General features: G+C 43.4%; 1 protein-coding gene across 1 annotated transcript in view; it reads left to right on the top strand.

The window, feature by feature from the left end:
- Nucleotides 1–21,198, top strand: part of RAB22A (RAB22A, member RAS oncogene family) — a 52,898-nt gene extending 31,700 nt beyond the window's left edge. Inside the window, exons 4-7 of the mRNA XM_036825142.1 lie at nt 8,328–8,399; nt 8,491–8,597; nt 9,233–9,342; nt 14,080–21,198. Coding sequence (XP_036681037.1) covers nt 8,328–8,399; nt 8,491–8,597; nt 9,233–9,342; nt 14,080–14,177 — 387 coding nt within the window. The 3' untranslated portion in view covers nt 14,178–21,198. The remainder of the gene's footprint in view (nt 1–8,327; nt 8,400–8,490; nt 8,598–9,232; nt 9,343–14,079) is intronic.
- The last annotated feature ends 734 nt before the right edge of the window (nt 21,199–21,932 follow it).

The raw sequence follows: 21,932 nt of genomic DNA, 5'->3' as shown, positions 1-21,932 counted from the left end.
AAACCGCCGGTTCCTGTCATTTCACGTCACTCGCCTCACTTCTCTGCGCTGGAGACACGTCTTTCCATTTGCGTGGGCCAACCTTTCTCTTTTCAGTTAGAACCACGGAGTCCACCGATGGAGAAAGTGATATGGGCACTGAGGACATTTTTATACTTTTTAGTGTCTTCAAGTAAACGCTGACCAACAGGCCTGGTAAAACCCTGCTCAGAGTATTGTGTGTAATTTGGGGCTCCATCCTCTAGCAAAGATATACAAGAATTAACGGTAGAAAGGGAGAGTTAAGCACATCCCATTTATAGTCGCCTTTTAAAAGCTAAGGAGGGAACTTTACAGCATATAAAGTTTGAGATTTAAGTGAAATGGATGAGCTAACACAGTGCTGTGCAATAGGTGCTTAATAAACGCCTGATGATGAAGTTGTCCAGGGTGGTCATCTGCCTCAGGAAGGGCCTGGACCAGAGCTGGGGCCGGGAGCACGGCCTCACCGTGCAGAATGGCATTTGGCAAAGCCCGCCCGAGTCGGACGGGGTGGGAAGGCGGGGAGGGGGCCAGACGCTGCTGCCACCTCATTTACCCTCTGGGCCCGGAGTCTCGTTTCCCTGTTGAGGTGTGTCTGGCAGCTACCCCATTATTCAGCTGCTGTTTAATTTTGTTTTCAAACAGTATTATCAAAACAAGAACATGTGATGGATGCACAGTGCTATCTTAAGCTCTTATAAGTATAGCAGAAGTGATCAGGAGAAATAGTCTGTCCTCACAGTCTTATCTGAGACAGCATAGATACCGCGAATGGTATAAAACCTGACAAGAATCATCACAGACACGTGGAGGAAAACACAACAAGCCATTGCTGTTGTCCTAGACGTAGACAGCATACATTTGTACAGATTTAATGTCTAAAGTTTGCTCTGTTTGGTTTCCTCTGTTTTTTAATGCTGGATATCACACCCTGTGTCCATTTCCTCACCTTAGATGCGTCTGCTAAGTCTCCGGTCCCTGCTTCTCCCACGTTGTTTGGGCCGTGCGTCTCCAGTGGGGCTAGGCCTTTGCTAACCACCACTCTGCTGTCCTTCAGAAGGGCTGCTTGCCACACAGTGTTCCTGAATATATCCATGGACACAGCCCTGGCATCTAGCCTATTAGCCACGAACTCGTGGCTCTTCATACAAGTGATATATGTGCCCTTTCACTGAATCCCAAGTTTCGGTTACCCCCTCCCATATATTTGATGACACAGCAAAACCCTCATTATAAAGCATCATGCTATGATATAGATTCCATTGTGCTTTGAATCAGAGCCTGTCCTGGTAGACATGGTGATATATAACATCTCTTCTTTCCAGAACATAAAAGAATAATAACACAAGGGTTTATGCCTCTCTTTTGCTGCTACCATAACAGCAGGATTCTGTGAAGTTTTGTAATTAGCTGGTCTGCATGCCTCTTGTTTCCCCATTTCTAATTGATTCTGCACCAGGAGTAGTTGCTCTGAGATGCAAATCTGCCTCACCCCTACCTGGAGCTCTATCACTGAACCAGCCAGGGGCTCGCGCAGGGAATGTAGATGAGCCCAGGGGGCCCGGAAGGCCCGCCCGTCAGAGCCCCGCGCCGAGGAGACCCTCAGGAGAGGAGTGCCTGCAGTGAGCCCTCGATCCAGCTGGTTGTTGCCAGATCACAGGGTTTAAGAAGAGCGAAACGTCTGACAGCTAATCACAAGCTGTTCGAAATGCTGTGAAGATCCTCCAGGGCGCATCTGTAAGCTTGTCCTTCCCGTTTGTCCCGGGCACGGCCTTTAGGGCCCGGACCGTGCCAACCTCGGCCTGACTCTCCACCTTCACCTCCTCCCACGAATTCATCCTCCAAGACCAAACTGCATGGGCTTCTGCAGTGCGCCAGGCCAGTCCACACCCTCATACCCATGGCTTGCCGTCCCCTCTGCTCAGAATACCCTCCCTGCCACCGTTAGCCTAGAGACCGCATGCTCAGCCTTCAGAGCTCGCATCTGATGTCGCCCCAGGGAGCTTTCCTCACCACCCCTGCCGTTCTCAGATGGCCACGTGTCCGCTGTGCTCAGGCGTGAACGTGGAGGCGCTCCTCGACTCCCTCCCCGTCAGCCTGCCACGTCGGCGAGACCGTGTGTCCCGGCAGCTCCGGCTTCTACATACACCTCGGATCCACTCAGTTCTCCCTGTCTCCACTGCCAGCTCTCTGCTCTCCGCCACTTTAACTCTCACCTGAGAATTCCTTTCACCTTTTAACTTCCCCCTTCCCAGCCCCACTTAATACCTTATCCTCCCACTTAACTGCCCTCCAGTAACTGCCCACTGCTCCTCTCCTGGGAGCCACGCCCTGCCCACTGGCCTGCACAGCCCTGCACGGCCTGTTCCACCTGCTCTCCAGGGCCCTCCCGGTCCGTCCACGCTCTCACCCGCTGAGCTCCAGCCCGCTGCCTCCGCTCAGTTCCTCAAACTCTCCAGAACCGGACCTTCATACACGCTGTTTCTCGTACTGGAACTCTCTCTTCCCTCCACTCAGAGCCTGGCCAGCTGGCTCCTTACCAGCCTTTTCATCTCAAGTTCAACGTCACACCTTCACAGTTTTCACTAACCCCTCTGTACCTAAGCACGACCCCAGCTCGTTCTCCATCACTGCCCTTTATTCATTTCCCTCAGGACCCTCATTCCAAGTTGTAATTAGATATCTTTCTACACACTCTTCCTGACAGGCTGTGCCCACAGACTGTAAACTGTGAGAGCTGGGACCACGGGGTCGTATTCCCAGGGCCCAGCACAGAGCCTGACCTGGGGTTGGTGCTCAGACATTGGGAGGACCAATTAGCAGCTGAACTCTTTAGTGTATCTCTTCGGATCCTGAACAGTCTTTGCGATTGCCCACATCCGTGGGATTGTCCCCCGTTTCCTTACTTGTTTATCTTCTGTTAGACTGTGAGCTCCTTGGGGGCAGGGACCGTCCTCATATCTGTGCACTCAGCCCCTGGCACACAGTATTGATGCCAGTGGATTTAGATCAGTTGATTGTCAGCCTGCTTTGGCACAGGTAAGGAGGAACAGATCCTCTAGCTAGTTTTACCATGTGAGTATTGCATGCCTCAAATTATGCATTTCTGATATTTGCATATTTATCATTCAATTCTCTGTAGTAATGACATTTATTATGGAACCAAAAGTCATCGTAAAATGGCACCCCTTTATGAGGAACTGACCATTCAGACATCCTCCCCATTTGACCCTCGCGTTTTCACAGATGGGTCATCTTTCTGATGGTCCAGTCGCAGTTGGTTGCGAAGTAATTTCATTAAGTCAATGAAAGTGATTTTGGAGAACTTCGCAGATGTCATGCAAAGCCATGGACGGTAAGGGGTTTGTTACATTAAGTGAGGAGAAAACTACTGATCAGAATGATGACATAAGTGCTTCAGAAGGTAACGATTTGTGTATCAAAAGGTTGAGAGGCCTCGGGAAAACTGATGGAGTCCTCAAATATTTTGTAAAAATTCCTTTTTTATGATAGGACTAGGAAAGGCAAACATGAAATGAAAGATAGATACCATATTGTGCCAGCATATGGTTTTATCAAAAGAATCACAGTCAAGTTATCGATCAACTCTGACTCAGTGTTCATTCAGGAAACTAGCTCCTGGTTGCAATAATAAACCTCAGTTTTTTCTAATATCAGATAAAATGAAACTCGTTTTCATAATTTTTTTCTCAAGATAGAGCCTTTGTCAAACCTTTTCCTTCCTATTTGCTATCCTAAATGAATTCGTTTTAAGTGATCTTTTCCCACCAATCACCCTTCACTAACAGGGACTCCTGCAGAAGCATGGAGACAGACCCAGCCCCTGCTCAGACGTGCACCTCAAGTCCATATCAGAAATGCACCGTAACTGTAGCAGCAGCATTTCAGTTACTTGCCATCTGTCTGTGATCATGTAAAAGAAAGCTTCTAACCAAAGTCTAATAGACACTGCATCCAGTCCTTGAAGATTTATGTCCCTGAATCTTACTGTGGTTTCTCCTAATGACTGTTTCTAGAGGGCAGAGCACCAGGAAGACACGGACTCATCCACTGCCACAGGAGCCACAGAGGAGTTGTTCTCGTGTCTGAAATCAGGAAAACGTGTAGTGGCTTAATATCTAGAGCCAGGGTCCACACTGTGGCCCACAGGCCAGATCCAGCTTGCTTCCCGTTTTATCAGAACACAGCCATGCTTATTTGTTTACATATTGTCTACAGCTACTTTCACACTTCCGTAATAGAGCTGAGGAGTTGCGACAGAGATCATATGACCCACAAAGCCCCAAATGTTTACTGCCTACCCCCTTCCAGAAGAAGTTTGCCAACCGCTGATCTAGAGCCAGATTGGGAGCAGAGCTGTGCGGATGTCCTGTTAGTCTCTTTTTAAGCTGCCACCTTCTTTCTTTACACCAAAAGGACATGGAAAGAGTTTCAGTGTCAGTAATGGTGGAGTGGCTTGTAACAGACTAACCCTCCCACAGATAACTATTATGTGTAAACTCTGGACAAAACATTAAACAACTCTCTGAAGGTACTGCCAAGCAACCAGATGCAGTTGGGGACTGAAAAGGGAATGACATTGAGTGAGACTCACATTTTCATGGCTTTTCCCCAGAGGGCACTCCCCAGACCATGCAGCACAGGGTAGCTAGGACTCCAGCAGAAAGACTGTCTTTTTAGCTTGCAGTATTTGAGGACAGAATGCAAGGTTGCTAGAGCAGCTGGGAAAGAAGGAGGCAAATCCCAGAAAAGATGGATCCAACAAGGAGGGAAGCCCCAAAAATCTGCTTGTAAATTCCCTTCAAGGCTTTGCTTAACCCCCAAATTGTGAATGCACAGGGGCGACACTAAGAGACCCAAGAGAAACCAACAGCTGGAGGGGTGACAAGACGGAGCGGAGATTCGGCTGCTGCTCATCACAGGAAAAGGAGAGTTTGGAGTCCAGTCCTGCCCTGTTAGAGGGGGTTGATAAACACGTTGGGCTTCCCTTGAAACTTCTGAAGGGCCATGTCTGAAGAGTAGAGACCCAAGTAGACCCACCCTAACCATGTGTAAAACCAATCTCAGGGTGATTAGCCAGTGTTTTAACACTCTTCAGAGAAGATAATGGAAACCAGATGGTTTAGAAATGTTCAAAGATTTAAAGGAAAAGTAGTCTTTTTTTTTTTTTTTTTTTTTTTTTTAGGAAAAGTAGTCATAATCTACTTAACTACAGATGGGGAATGTTACACAGAATGGCAACTAATAATCAGACGGAAATGCTAAAACTGAAAACTGTAATAGTTAAGATGAAAAGTCCACTGGATAAGTGACAAAACAGAAGAACAGAGTGGAAGAATAGGAACATAGTCTTAGTACCATAGGGACAAATTCAAACAATCTAACATATGTGTAACTTGAGACCCAGAAGTTGTAAAAAGGGGGGAAGGAGACAGAAAAGATATTTTGAGAAATAATGGCTGAAAATTTCCCAAATTTTGGTGGAATATATCAACTTGCAAATCCAAAAGTTTAGCAAACTCATAGGTACAAAGAAAACCACATCTAGTTCCATCATAATCAAACTGCTGAAAACCAAAGTTAAAGAGACAGATCTTGAAAGCAGCCAGAGATAATAGTATAGACACATTATGGGTGGGACACAACAGTATGAATGAGGGCCAGCTTCCCACAGAGTCAGTGGAGGCCAGGAGACAGTGGAGCAGTGTATGTTTAAAGTGCCAAAATTATCCATCTGCCAAAATTATCTTTAAAATATGAAGTCAAAGTCATGACACCATTAGAAGAAGAAAAGCAGAGAGGATTTAGCAGCAGCGGTCCCAGAAAGGTTCTCAGCCTAGAGGAAATGACACCAGATGGTAACTCAGATCCGTAGGAAGAAATAATAACCACTAGAAACAGTAAATATAAAAATCTGTCTTTTTTCTTCTTATTTAAGAGACTACTGGCTGTTTAATGCAAAAATTATAATACTGGATTGTGTGGGTTATCACATAGATTTAAAATATTTGACAATAGCACAAAGGACAGTGGGATAAAAAAATTCTTGTAAGGTTCTGATCTTTTACCTGAGGTGGTGCATTTTAAACTCTAAGTCAGCTGTGAGGAATGTATATTGTAGTTAAAAGAGCAGCCACGTAAAAAGTAATACAGGAAGGTATAACTAAAAAGCCAGTGGACAAATTAATAAGTTAAAATTGAATACTAAAAAATAGTTAATGCAAAAGAAGGGAAGAAAGGAAGAACAGGTTTTTTTGTTTTTAATGGAACAAATATAAAGCAAACAGCAAAATGGTAGAACTAATATTAGTAAAAACCAAATATATCGGTAAGTACATTAAATGTAAAGGAACTAAACATTCCACTTAAAAGGCAGAGGTTGTCAGATTGGATCAAAAGTCAGGATCTAACAATGTGCTGGTTATAAAAGGATTACCTTAAATGTAAACCCAGACATTGCTTGAAAATAAGAGAATGGAAGAGGATATTCTATGCAGATCTTAAGCAAGAGAAAACCATTGTGGTTATATCAATATCAATATATATCAATAAAATAGACTTGGATATTCAAGGATAAAGAAGGGGCATGAAAAGAGGAGCATTAGGAACTTTCCATGTTGATACAAACGTTTTATATCTCAGTGGGATGGTGTTTACGTGGTTGTATACCTACACATTTGTTGTTTTACCAAAACTTAAGACCTTTTATCAAACTTAAGATCTTTGCACTTCTCTAAATGAATTTTACCTTACAAATTTAAATGCAAAAAACAAAACAAAGCCAAAGAAACAACAATCTTGTAAAGCATGTTGCCAGAATAATGCATCAAAAATGAAAGCTAATATTGCCTTTGCTCCTGTGACTCTCACCCCTTGGAAGACAATCCAGAGTCTTTTCTATCTAATCTAGTTTCCTTAAAGTTGCTTACAGGCTTTATTATTGTTTTTTTTTTTCTTCTCTAATACTTAACATATTTTATCGGAAGTTATCAGGCTTTGACCCCAGAAGCAGGGATCTTTGTCATTGAGACTAGTAAAACTTCACATGGATGGTCATCTGGGTTTGGCATTTAGTTTGACCTCCTCCTGCACCTAAACAGTTCTTATCCCCTTATTCCCCACTTCTGGCTTACTACAGTGTGCCAGGTGCCTGGCCCAGAGATAAAACGGGGTACTGAACAGACATGCTCTCTTCCTCATGGAGTTTACAGTCATAATTTCACTTTCATTTATAAAACTCAAATTAGCATGAAAGTTTAAAAGCCAAAGGTTAAATCATTGGGTAAGAAGTTGTGGAGTCTGTAATTCTGTATATGGAATGTATTCAGATGCTCACTTCTGATGACAGTTCTTACCTGTGTTTTGCGGGGAAGCCACAGAACAGAGAGCCAGAGGAGAGTCCAGTGGTATCTCTCACATCATATGTAGGGGTCAGGTTTCAAAGTCAGGGTGTAAGACAAAGGTCAAGCGTAGGTAAGAGTCTTGTCTTTCAACACTGGTATCACATTCACTGAGCAAGGTGCTCACACAGATGCCCAGGAACCAGGGTTGACTGGGGAGAGAGCTTCCCATTTTCCATCTCACACTCTATCAAGAGAAATGGCCCACTGAATCAGCCTCGCTGTTTAAATTGTTATTCCTCTCCCTTTCCTTCTCTTCCCTCCCTATTGTATTGGGGCAGGGAGGTGATTGGTGGGAAGGAGCCCTGCACACACAGTTAAATTCATGTAAATGAAATGAGATCTGTACCTGCATTTGGGAACTGCCACGTGTGTGGAAGATATCAAAAAAGCGAGTTACAAGCCCATCCAAGTCGTGAATGTAAATGTGTACTCATTTCTGTAGCACAATCAGCATTTAGATTACAGGGTTATCTTTTCAACACCCAAATGCAGCCACTTCTCTGGAGAACTGTTTACAGCATTATTTTTATCTCTTTGATAGTTGGGAAGCCAAAGTTTAAAGGACTATTAAACAAATGAATTTGGGAATTATAACATTGAGTTCAACTAAAAATCCTTTTTAGCTGAAACAATTGTTTATAGCACCATATTTAATTCCTATAAAACTGTATTCTAAACTACCTTCTGAGAGACATTTCAGTGTTACATTAAAAGTTTTTGCCTTTGGTAATTATTGGTTCATTTGCTTTAAAGCATCATGTCATCTTCTTTGGCTTAAGAGAAAGATTACCTTTTGTGCAGGGATAATGGGCTTAAAAGTCTAGTAAAAAACATATTTAACCAGTTTTCCCAATTTTGTTGTTTATTTTTCCCTCTTTGCAGTTTCGTGCCTTAGCGCCAATGTACTATCGCGGCTCGGCTGCAGCTATAATTGTTTATGATATCACAAAAGAAGTAAGACTTACATACCGTTTTCTTTAGACTATTTTGAAAACTCTGTTTTGGTTGCTTAGATCTCCAGTTGCTTTCCTCCTCTGTGTTACAGGAGACATTTTCAACATTAAAGAATTGGGTAAAAGAGCTTCGACAGCACGGCCCACCCAATATTGTAGTTGCCATTGCAGGAAATAAGTGTGATCTTATCGACGTAAGGTAAGTTATTAGAACAGGAGATTACAGTGCTGATTATGTGTTCCTTTTCTTACAGAGCAATATCCAATATAAGAATCTTGCTTTTATTTTATCTCTGATGTTGAAAAATTCCTTTTTGTTGTTTGGTTGGAGTCCTGAAGTTTCAAACTAAAATTTAAGAGTTCAGACATTTGGAGCTAATTAGATTATATATCGAGACAGGTGTGTAATTTATTTAAACGTCATTTGCATCATACTTGACATTATCTGGGATTAGTGTAGCCCTCAGCTCTCATGACATAGGATACCTGAATGGGGAAGGATAGTTTAAGGAAAACACGTTTATTGGCAATTTCTCTGGACCACTTCCACGATTCCCCAAGCAAGGGCTCTACTTTGAGGGGAAGAGAAACCCCGGTGATTCTCTGGCCATTCCATTGGATGCATTGCTAGTAGTCCCGAGTTCTATTATGTTCTGTTCTGTTTTCTTTAACCGTAGAAGGGGTGTAATTGGGAGGACCATGGTGTCAGGGCTCATTCACCAGCCATTCGTGACATCCTTTATCATCATAAATCTGGTTAATTACTGGGTAGGTGGGGATCACATTAAGCTCTTGATGGGCAGAATTTCTGATTTGCAATTCGTTGCCTTCCAGAGAGGTCATGGAGAGAGATGCTAAGGACTACGCCGACTCCATCCATGCAATTTTTGTAGAGACCAGCGCAAAAAACGCGATAAACATAAACGAACTCTTTATAGAAATTAGTGAGTATCTCTGTGCCTTATGGGTTTCCTCTGTGCAGAGCAACTTAAAACAGAATTATCTTGCCAAGTAGAATTTTCTCCTTACGTAGAGTGGTCTAGTCTCTGATACTGTTCTCAGTGGAATGAGATTTGAGAATTTAAGAGTGACGGTGGGTTTTCATATCATGCTATAAGTGCTGGAGAGCTGCTGCCTGATGACTGTAGCCCTTCTAGAAAGAATGTTGCTACTGAATAAATAATGTGCAGGGCCTAGAGGTCCTAGAAGCTGTCATCTCTCCCTCTTTCTCTCTTTAAATGTGTTTCAATTAGTTGTCCAGAGTCATTGAAAATGAACAAAATAAATAAAGGGAAATGAAATGTGTGTGTAATTCCACTATAAGAAAGCCCTCAAAAATTAATACCAGGCACTCGCTAGTGAAACGTAAGACCACTTTTTCCCACCCTTCCTCTTTCCCTTTCCCTTTCCAGAAGTGTTAATAGGATGACACTAGATAGGAGAGAGGCTGCTGCGTACCTTTGGGATCCTCTACAGATTGTATCTGTTTATTCATTTCATTCAAATTCATCAGTATATTCATTGAGAGCTGTTCCAGGCTCGGGGGAGACAGCGGCGAACAAGATGGGGTCTGCCCCTGCTGTCCTGGGGTGCACGTTCCACTGTGGGAGAGACAGTGAACACACAAATAAGTGAGGTCCTTTCAGATGATGAGCAGTGATAGGAAGAAAATAACGTAGGATGAAGTGAAAGGGTTTCTGCAGGTGGTCGGGGAAGGCTTCTCTGAGAAGGTGATACTGGAGCTGAGGCCTGACAGAGCAGGTGTGCAGAGCCCTGGGGTTCATGTTACGTGAACAGGTCAGACTTCCCGTTGGAGGGCAGGAGGAAGCCAGGAAAGCACAGTGAACTTACTCGTTCAGACGCACCCTTCGGGGGGCCTGAGAGGAGCGGAAGGGCCCTTGGCCAGCGTGCAGAGGAAGGGCCGCCGGGGCCAGGCAGGGACGGCCCAACAGAGGAGCAGGCCCGGGGCAAGCGCCCAGACCTGGGGGGCTGCAGGAAGCCCTGGTGAGCCTGACAGCTCCAGCAGGTGGACCGCACTGGGACTTAGGCCCTTGGCTGCTCAATTGTTGGGGTTATTTTCGGTGTTATTTTTATTTTTTGATGTTTTTAGTTCTGAGAACCAGAGATCTGAATTTTATGTAACGTGTCACACTGTTTAAATCTGGCCACTCATTCACATATTTTCAGGACCCTGTGCAGGCGTGCCAGGCGCATCTGCTGCCTGGGGCGGCTGGTAGAGGCCGGTGTGCACACTCCAGTCCAGCCCCTGCCTGCCAGCGTTGAAGAGTCATGATATTATCGTCTTCCTAGATTGTAAATAGCAGTTACCCAGCATTCTTGAAAGGCAGCGTGAAGCCAGTCGGGAATTTTTCACAGTTCAAGCTAAAATATCTAAGTGTGTGGTGTCATGAGTGCTAAAATGATCACTATTTCTTTAAAGTGTTCTTTACTCCAGCAGTATTAAAAAAACAGGAAGGTGGTGAACTATACCAATAATGAAAATTCCTGTATAAAAACTAGCCTGTACATACTCATTTTGACTGTGAAAAATAAAAAATATATGTTCAAAAAGATTAGAAAAATTTAAAGAGATGTAAATTGAGTTTATTATTTACTGGGGTGTTGTAAAATTGCATTAGCACAGTGCTTGGTTTGCTAGCTTTTAAAGTCTAGTATACATGCTGAAAAGTGCTCATATCAGAAGTGTAAAGCTCCAGGCGTGTTCACGGACTGAGTAGACTCCTGTAATCGGCACTCACTTCAAGACCCAGCGGCATCCCGGCAGCCTTTCCCCCCCTCCCCACCCCCAGGGAGGCACCATCCTGACCACTAACTCTTCTTGTTTTGCCTGTTTTTATATTTTATGCTTTTTAAAACATACTGGGTTTACTCTCCCGTGTGTGGCGTCTTTAGCTCTACATCACGTTTGGTAGATTCGTCCACATCAGCGCGCGATTCACCCTCATCACCATAGAGTGTGTGGCTAGGGCGGGCGCGGCGAGGAATACCCACAGTGTGGATAGGCGTTTGGGTAGTTATGTCCAGTTTCGAGCTGTGACAAGTAGAACCTCTGTGAACATTCTGCTTCATGTCCAACATGTACACGACAGGTACACATTTTTCTTGGGTCTGTTTATACCCAGGAGAAGAATGGCTGAGTCTTCAGGTATGCGTGCATTGAGCACAAGTTTACTGTCAAACAGTCTTCAGGGTGGTTATATTGGCACGGACACCAGTGGGGTCTGCGAACCCCAGTCACTCCGACGCGGAGGGGCAGTGTAGTGACCTGCACCTATGGCAGTGAATGAAGTCGAGCACCTTTCCAGTATCTGTTTACATTTTTATGATATCTAGATATCCTCTTTTGTGTAGTTTTGCCTATTTTTCTGTTGGGTTTATCTGCCTCTATCTTAGTATTTATAGTTTATTTTGACTATGAGTCCGTTGTTGATTATGTCTATTGGAGAGATGCACTGTGTGCCTTGACTTTCATTTTTTTTTAATTTATTTATTTATTTATTTATTTATTTTTGGCTGTGTTGGGTCTTTGTTGCTGCGCACAGGCTTTCTCTAGTTGCAGTGAGCGGGGGCTACTATTCGTTGTGGTGCGCAGGCTTCTCATTTCAGTGGCTTCTCTTGTTGCGGAGCACGGGCTCTAGGCGCGCAGGCTTCAGTAGTTGTGGCATGTGGGCTCAGTAGTTGTGGCTCGTGGGCTCTAGAGCGCAGGCTCAGTAGTTGTGGCGCATGGGCTTAAGTTGCTCCGCGGCACATGGGATCTTCCCGGACCAGGGCTCGAACCTGTGTCCCCTGCATTGGCAGGCGGATTCTTAACCACTGTGCCACCAGGAAAGTCCCTTTACTTTCATTTTTGAATCAACTCCTTTAGTAACTTGGAGCTTTTAATCTTAATGTAATCCAATTTATCCTTATTTTCCCTTACGGTTAGCATTTTGGGGCTCCTGTTTAAGAAATCCTTGCATATTCTCAGGTCACGAAGGTGTTCTCCTCTGCTTTCTTCTAAAAATATTTCAGAGATGGCTCTGTAATACCAGCTGTGTTTTCAGTATCCATTTATTGAGAAATAAGTAATGACAAGAAGAGTCAGTAAAGCTTTTAAATAAATGTGCACTGTATTCACAGCAGTGCATATAGGCATTTGAAAGTGCTTGTAGGACATACTGGAGGACGCTTCCTAGCCATGCGGGCACCGTGCTGTGTACTGCCCTCTCCCTCCCCAACCCCAGATTTGCAGGCTGCTGGATGTGCCAGAGGCTTCAGGCTGGGCACCCGAGGCTTCAGGCTGGGCACCAGAGGCTTCAGGCTGGGCACCAGAGGCTTCAGGCTGGGCACCCGAGGACCTGAGAGTTGGCAGATTCCCGCTCAGCCTCATTAATGCCAAAGATGCAGGTGTCAGTTCGTTCCATGTTTTCAAAATACCTCAGTGCCAGGTGCTATGCTAAATAGATACTGGAAACATAAAGCTGGAGATCTCTTCCCTTGAAGAGCTTTGGGCCTGATTAGAGGGAGATAATGGAGATAGTTGCATAAACAAATGTGTAGTAAGGTGCTTCTGGCTCCTGACTTGATTTTAGCATCTGAGATACTGGACAGAGTTAGGAAGTGGGAGGGTGTCAGGAACGCCTTTGTACAGGAAGCAGCCCGTGAGTTACCAGTGAGGTAGGTGGGTGGGTGATTTAAGGTTGCTCTCGAAATTGACATTATGAGTCACAGAGCAGTAAAGTGAAGCCTGTTCATTCTCATGCATTGTTGGTAGGAGAATGAAGTGGCACAGCCTCTTCAGAGAGCAATTTGGCAGCATCTGTCAAAATTGAAATTGCACGTCCTTCTTGCATTTGTGCTAGATAGACACTGGGAATACAGTGTCGGTGTCAGATAAATACCCAGGAGTAGAATCGCGTTACCCGGCTCTTCCACGCCTGTTAATTTATCCCACACATGCACTCATGGGTTTACAAACACAGTCTTTGCATTGTTTTTAATAACATCAAAATATTGGAAACAGACTTAAATATCTCTCAATAGGGGATAAAGAACGGTACATCCACACAGCGCGGTATCACAGAGCTATTTAAAAGAACGCTCTGGTGGAGCAATCCCCAGGATATATTAAGTGAAACAGTATTTGCTTCTGCCCTGGTTTTAAGAGCGTGTGTGTACTGTGCATGTCTGCACACACCTGTCTCTGGAAGGTGGCCTCTGCCGCGACACAGAGGGACTGGCACATTCTGATGCAATTTTTTTAACATGTCATTTTTTTTAGTTAAAAAAAATGTGTACTAAATGCCATGTGATACCCTTCTTTGGACCCTGGAACAGAAACAGGACATTAGTGGGAAAACTGATGGCATCTGACAAAAGTCTGGAGTCGGGTTGATAGTGATGTTCCAGTGTCGAGTTCTTCATTTTGCCAAATCCCATGGTAATGCTATAAGATACCAAAATCAGAGGAAACTGGGTGAGGGGGATACAGCAGTGCTCTGTGTTATCTTTGCAACTTTTCTGTAAATCTAAAAGTCTTCCAAAATTAGAAGTTTTTTCAACTTTTTTAATTTTAATGAAAACTGTCAAATTGCATCTGCGAAATGGTTGTGTCTGGGAATGAACAGATTGAGAAAGTGAAAGCTCATTCCCTTCCCTCCCCTCCTGTCCTCTTGGTTCAGGTCGAAGAATTCCATCCACTGACGCCAACCCGCCTTCCGGTGGAAAGGGCTTCAAACTCCGAAGACAGCCTTCGGAGCCGAAACGGAGCTGCTGCTGACTGAGCCTCGGCCTCCAGGCTCAACAGTGAAGTAGGTGGTCCTGAGGGTTAGCGGGAGGGCTGGGGCCCTGTCGCCAGGGGTCGCCTCGCCGGTCTTGGATCTTCTTCGGGCAACAAGGATTCACAGGAATTGACCGGTTCTGTTTCCTCTTTGGAGACTGCAGCAATAATATTTCAGTCTGTGGACTTCTCTTCTGTAAAGAATCTCTGGTGTACAAAGGGACTACTACATCATTGGCTTTTGACCTTGCTGAGAAGGAGTGTATAATTGTATGGATGGTAGGATTAAATTGTTGAGTAGTTTTGTAATCAAGATTTTATGTAACATTTGTAAAGGGAAAATTAGCACTTTTGTGGTTCTTAAGGGAAAAAAAAGATCTTGTGGAGATTATCATTTCCTTGGTTTCCCATTGATACCAATGATACCATTTTCTTGGTATCATTTAGAATGTGGTCGGTTGTCATAAATGGAGGGATGGCAATTATTATTATTTGAAGCTAAAATGGGTTATTTATAGGGCTGATGGAGATGGTTTCCCCCCTGCCGTCTGTAAAGCACTTTCCGCTGGGTACATCAGCCCAGGACACGCACAGTAAACTCCCAGCCGCAGGTGCACGCCTCACCCTGGGTTTGCATCTGGACCCGGTCACGTGCGTGTCACCAGGCACATTATTGGCACCTTTTTCAGGAAGCTGTCACGATCAAGGTGGTGGTGGTGGTAGAGAAGCTGCCTGGAATAAATTGAATTGCAGATGATTATAAACTGACTAGCAGTGGTTTACAAAGAGAAGAAGAGAGAAAGTAAAGAAAGTGGTGTAAATGCTGTCAATTTTTTATTTAACCGAGATATTTTGGTGGGGGAGACAATGATCTGTTGCTTAGCGTATGTAAAGTTGTAGTCTATATTTACGAGACCATTGCTTACAGATTATAAATTATGTAAATACATTAACAAATTCTGTGTTTCATTCAACACTCCATTTCCTCTCGCACTGTGCCCGCCCGTTTCTCAGCCTGTGCACAGGAGGCTCCTTGAAGCACGCTGACATGGTGCAAAAGCTTAGAGCGCAAGGCTTGCGATCGGTCAGGACTTCTCTGCCTTCCCTCCCGCCACCCCCGCCCCTCCAGTCCCATCTGGAAATCATCGTGAAGACGTATGCCACTTTGACAAGCCTGACTAGCCCTTCCTAGCTTCAGGGCAAAAGATTAAGGTCCCGAGCTCTCGGCATTTACCTACCTGGTCTTGGGGGTAAGTTTCTTTTAGCTTTTACAGCAACCTCAGGCCAGCTGTTTCGAGAGAGCTTTCCTTGTTAACAATTTAGCCTGCCTTTCCGTTTCCCTTGTTTTCCCTGCCTCTGTTAGTGGTTAACGGCTCTCTTCCCTCAGGGAGCCTGCTGAGGTTTTTAATGTAATCTAAAAATAAAGCACTGAAGTGAAGTTGGTGAAAATTTGTTCCTGGGCTAATTTGGCACCCTTCCAACCTGAGTATTGTACGGGAAGGAAATGTACAAGATTAAATAGGAAATGAAACAGTTTGAATTTCAAACCAAATTGTGCTTTCAGAGCTATCCTTAAACTGAACAGTTGAAACTTTTAAAAATAATGGTTATTTCTTTGTGCCCCCCCACTTGATACGGTTAGATTGTAATGGGAAAATTATAACTCAGATTAAGTAAAAAACGATTCCCTTTCCCCTGGTGTATGTCTTAAGCATTTGGAATTGCTTATTCTCTGATCGAAATCATATAGAAGGAATGTAGGTAGTGAAAATTCTAATGTTGTTTTGTTTAAAATACGTGTGGACTCTGTGCCCCTGCAGCATCTAGCTTGCTTCCCAGCGTGAAATTAGCAAGCTTTCAGAGAGAACGCGTGACTCCAAGGGCTGGGCTCTTTACACCTGAAGGTGGTTTGGCTTTGTTTCATATATTTCCAAATGGATCGGGCCATCAGGCCACTGCCCTGGTTTGTCCCTAACATTCCCACTGCTGGGCCTCTATCTCCATGACAACAACACAAAACAAAGGTTGCTGGATTCACGAAGAGGCGATGCGTGTGTGGCCCTTTCCGTCTTTTTTCACCAAAAGATGACACAAATCTGTGCCCTTCACATGTTTTCAACCAAAGCTGTCAGTCAGCTGTGGATGATTTCATGGTGTCTGGGTGCACAGGGAAAGGCGTAGCGCCTCGGTGCCTCTCTTATCGGTAAGGCCTCCGAACGCCTCTCGTCCTATTGTGACATTTACTGCACGGAGCCCAGAACGGGTCCACCCTTCAGCCCTCCGCAGCCGCTTTCTCATCCTGATTTCTCGTTCTCCTTCCCATGTGTTCCTCATGCGTTTCAGGGCCTCTCTTGCTCTCATTTTCCTCAGTCTGTCTCAGAAATTGCCATGGCTCTGTTTCTCATGTGGTGTCTTTTTAATGCTTAACAATAACAACTACACATTGCTCTCTCAGAATTCAGAATTCATACTTGATGAGAACAGGGGAAAAATGTTTTCAGTTATCTTGTTTGCTTCTCAAATGCAAAGATGAATATTAAAGTCAGAAAGAGTGTTTTATTTTGAGCCCACTTTGGATTATTCACCTGACTAAACGGTGATCTAGTACACGTTTTATATATTCTTTATTCTTATTTCTTATTATGAGAAGATGCTAGATTGTAAAAGAATTGAGTCATAGCCCATCTATAAAAATCTTTTGGTTCTCTTATGACGCAGGGACATCTTTAAAAACTTTGGGGACTGAAAAGAGAAAAATCATTAATCAGCTGCAAGTGTATATTGATTCCTCTCAGAGAAATGGAAATCAGCTCTTTGCAGGTGTCCAATCTTAGTAACCATTGGTCTTAAGAACTCTCCTTTCACATAAGTGTTTTTCTGATTCTGTGATAACTCATTAACTGTCATTTGGTGATTAAAAGAACATAAAGTATGAGTATGATTAAGTGTCCTTCATTTTAAACTCTCTTTAATAAGTGATTAGGGAGAAGTACCTATTGCAGGCCCTTCTGGTTCCAAATGAAACCTCCATCACCTGCTTTTCAGCCACAGGCCACGTTCTACACACAGCGAAGGAAAGGTTTGATTCCTTTAGAATAACACACTTCCTGGTCGCCTGTGTGTGATTTTGTTTGAGGTGCCTGCCTCCCGTTGTACACAGGCTTCCTGGATTCCTCCCCACGTCTGAGAGGATTGACCCTCCTATATTGGAGGCCCGACCTCCTCTAAGTGGGCTGGTGTCCTTCTTGAGGTTATCGGGTTTTATTATTTCTAAATATATAAAAAGGGAAAGAAAACCACATTTAATTTCAGAACTTCTCTTTATGTTTTGTGTTTATTTCTTTTCTATTCTCAAGAAGGAAAATAGGTTTAGGAGACCTTCTAAATTAAACTCTGGGAGATAGAATAATGAAAATGTCCTCAGATGACGATTCCATGGCTTTCCTGGAGGCGTCAAACCAGCATATCTGTACTGTTATGTCATTGTGTTAAAATGGGCAGATTTAATTCAGACTACACTGCACTAATTGGCATGTCAGCCTCAGAGCTTGAAAAGGCATTTGTTCACTGTTATATGCATCTTTTCATAGGCTGAGAGTAAGTTGCAAAAGAGGTTGTATAAATTCTTATAAGCATTTTTTCACTTGTTTTTTTCAGAACACGCTGAGAATGTGATTCATGGCCCCTTAGTGTATAAGAAATATGCACACAGTAATGTTATATATGTGACAGACGAGCCCCCTACACATTCGGATGTCTTTGCAAGAACCTGTATAAGTAATGAGAAAATCCTTTCCTTCTGGGGAAAAGTTATTAGAATCCCCTTAACTCTGATCTATACTAGGTACCTGCTATAGAACATCTGGGGGGGAAATGACAGCCCACAGACTCAGGCTGGCTCTTCTCTCTCAACTCATTAGGCTGCAAATGTTCCTCCTGTCTCTGTAATGAAAGTTAAACAACAGTGATAAGCTAGAGAGTGGAAACCTGTAAAAATTCTTCATTATTTAAATTTGTTTTAAAGGGACTATAGCAGCATGACTTGTTTGACTGCAAGAGATCGTCTACGTCTTAACAGTTAATATTTTTTAAAAGAAGAAGCAAAGTGTACCTTCAAGGGTCAGGCTGTGACTATATACCTGCCCTCAGCTTGGTCCATCAGAAATTTTTAAATGATTCAAGGTAATGCTTAGGAGATGTGTTTTAACTCCTGTGGTACTATGATTCAAACAAACAAACAAAAAAACAGTCCAAGCACCAGAGTTATCCAGGAGACAAACATGATAACTGTATAGTTTTAGCAAAGGGAGATGGAGGTGGAATTTAGCCTTGGACTGAAAGAAATGACCTCTGCCCATTTCTCTTGACAGCAGAGTTACTTGTCTTGACTTCCAGTAATAGAAATCCAGGCAATGTGGTTATCCAGTTTTCATGAAATATTAATGGAATTCTGGGGCATTTGTCCTGTTTTATGTGCAAATGAAAGTCTAAAAAAAAATCAGGAGGGTATTACATTTTTCAGGAGCCTCCACTTTTTCAGTCCAAGAGAATGATAAGTGAGCAACCTGTTATTGATGAAGTTTCATTAGGCATAATGAAGAAAGGGAATAAATAGAACCAAGAATCTCCATCTTTCTCAGTTTGTCCTTCAGGATTCTCCTAGCATGTAAGGAAAATGATTTACTTCCCAAATCTAGAAGGACTTCCAGTGGCATAGATCAACTTTGATTTTTGGTCTGTACCATCAGAAATAACTAATATCTGTGTTCTTTCCTCTTAGAGTATAATCAGTTCCAGATAGGCTAGAATTGTTTGTGGCTTTCAAACAAAAGATTCAGAAGATTATTAAAAAGAAAAATCCAAAATCTTCCATCTTTTCCTTTCATTACCTTGAACATTTTAGATAGATAGTAAGATTAGGATGTGTCATCAGTAGATACTAGAATTGAAACCATGGAGTCTTAACGAATTAAACAGAAATTTTAAAAAATTCATGGCCAGTTCATTTTCAGATTGGTGTGCATGGTCCTGGCATCCAGTGCCTCATCAAAATGCTTCATAATTGAAACAAACAAGATTCTAGATAGCTTTCCACGAACAGGAATTCAAGTGCCAGGAATTCAGCCAGTTAATGGGAAATCCTCAGATAGGAATGATTTTTTGAAAGAGCCTTCTATAATTGGCAGTTTTAAACTGTAGACCTTAATCACCTCCTTAATCCTGCAAAAGAAAATGCTCCGGTTTTGATGCAACTTCTTGATTCAGGAACTTTTTCGTGTTTCCAGAAGCAAATTGTTTAAAGCGGTGCTTCAGAGGAAATCATCTTTAAAACAGCATTTCACACACAGGGCTGACAATCTTTACTCAGAATTGCAATTATCCGGGAAACTCCCCATCTTATGTCACGGAGAAAAGCCGAGCACCCCTTCTTCCCCAGGGCAAGCACAGCGCCCACTGAGCACCAGCTGGCGTGGCACAGGCCGGGGGGCGGGGTGGAGCACGCCCCCTCCCACTTCAGGAATCGTCAGCACCCAGCAGCGTGTGACATCAATTGGAGCTTAACCCTTAATTCATCGTTATTAATTTTTTCATGAAATTTATACTTGAATAATCAGTTTCACCCACTGGAAAATGTTGAAAGTGGGGCTTAGATGTGTGTACCTCCGCTGACTGCCTATGCGGTTATTACCTAGTTTAGGAAACTTTCTTAATGTGGCTCATGCACGTGATGTCCAAGTGACTGGTCGATTCAGTGTGGGGAAAATTAGCAGCAGCTGGCCAGTCAGAGCAACTGATCGGTGGCTCCGTTTCTTAAACCGTTTGTTGTATTGTGTAGACGGAGCTTTATTGCCCTGGAAAAGATTTTTTTTTTTTTTTTAACTCTCATCCAGCCACTCAGTCTTTCCATCGTCTCACTTTATGAGTCACTCACATAATTGTCAGTCATGCCTCGGACCTTCTTAAGAACGGACGTCTTGCCTTCTCTGTGATCGAAGCCGACTTCTTGGCCTTATTTCTCTTCTTCTCATTTTGCTGTGGGCTCTCCCTTAAAGACGCAGGGCACCAGCTGCCTCAGCGCGTGTGACATGCCTTCCCGTGCCACCTTACCTGGTCGCAGCAGTAAGGTTTGCCCACCGCATCCGACAGGGAAAGCAACAGGCAACCAGTACTGTCAGATAACACAAAGGCTAATTTTAGGGGCAGAAGTCCAGTATTTCCAACGAGGAAAAGGGCAGTACTAGCTTACAGTGGCAACATGACTGCGGAACAAAATGTTTCTTACCGCCGGCGATGAGGCAGTTTAAGTGTCAGCACCTCGCTTAGTTTGTAATAGAACATTTGTGAAAGTATGTAAAACCCCAAGTCTGAAGTCTTGAAGAGAAATGGCTGTGGAGATGAGCCTAGACATTTAAAAAAAAAAAAAAAAAAAAAAAAGCTAAGCCGTTGTACCAGCAATTCTTATTTCTCCTAAGAATGTCATGCCTTTTCAAGACCTGATGCAAGGAGTAAGATATTTGTGCCTTTCTATAATAGCGTCTATTATGAAAAAAATCAAATTAAGTTGCTTACAGATTAGGCCGCCTTGTTGCACTATAAACAGCCCAAATTTATAGCCGTGGCTTCCCTGCATGACGCATCGCTTAATTACCTGTGATGAAATATTGTAATGATGGTTTGCCAAGCTTAAATGGATGTTTGAAGACTTTATTTTTGCAGTCTTAACCTTGGGCTGGACCTAAGTCTATATATAAACCGTATGATGTCTGTATTGTTTGTAGATGCTGACGAAAGAAAACTTGATCTTTTGATCTTTGTTGTAAGATTTTTCTTTTTACATTTAGGCTGGTAGTAGATGGTTTGCAATGGTGGTTGATTTGGCATACTTTTAAACTATATTGTTTTAGCTTGAATATTCTATACTAAACTTTTATAGAGTATAACATGCTAAGTCACTACAAAATTTGTTGTATTGTAAGGAGAGTGTAAACATTTTGTTAATAAAATGCTATGTTTACAGATATTTGTATTTGCCTTTCAAGTGGTTTTTCTTTGTGATAGTCTTCATCACACGTTTGTCTTAACCAAATCTCCCGGAGTCATTTTAAAATGATTTTTGAAAACTGGAATGCCAGAACTTGGATAGCTGTAGTGTCTGGTGAGCAGCGCGGTATTTGTATCCATCACTCCGGCTCCCAGCAGCTCTCTCTTAGACAGCTCCTTGCTGTCCGTGTCCTTGCAGAGCTCCGATGGGGAACGATGATGCAGGCAGGCCTGCAAAGCTTCCAGCGAGCGTTTGGAGGGAATGTTGCTTCCCTACCTCGTGAGCAAAAGGTTTCACACCATCTTCTGTTATCTGGTGGATTTCGTCAGCGATGCCAGCATTTCCATACAGTGTGGGCTTCAGCCCTGGACTCCCTCAGTCCGTGCATTGCCCACAGAAGCACAGCTTCACACATTCGTTTTCCCTTTGATACCCCTCTGCGAGAGAAGCACCGTTGTCTGTATGCTATGGTTGCGTTGACAGGACAGATGTGTTCTAACGAGGGAACCAGAGAGAGCAGCGAAGTCTGGAGATGGACAGACTTGGGTTTGAGCTTCAGCTTAACCCCTTTCTAGGCTGGGTGGCCTTAGACAAAGTTGTTAGCCTCTCTGAGTTTCGTGGTCTTCATCTGTAAAATGGGAAGATAATAGAGCACCAACCACATGTGGCTATTTGGGAGAGATAGCTACATAACTGGCATTCAGCACAACACT

Source organism: Balaenoptera musculus, chromosome 15 (genome assembly GCF_009873245.2).
Source record: "Balaenoptera musculus isolate JJ_BM4_2016_0621 chromosome 15, mBalMus1.pri.v3, whole genome shotgun sequence".
In the NCBI taxonomy this organism is placed as follows: Eukaryota; Metazoa; Chordata; class Mammalia; order Artiodactyla; family Balaenopteridae; genus Balaenoptera; species Balaenoptera musculus.
The sequence above is the reverse complement of the archived record's forward strand: the minus strand, read 5'-3'. Positions and strand labels throughout refer to the sequence as shown.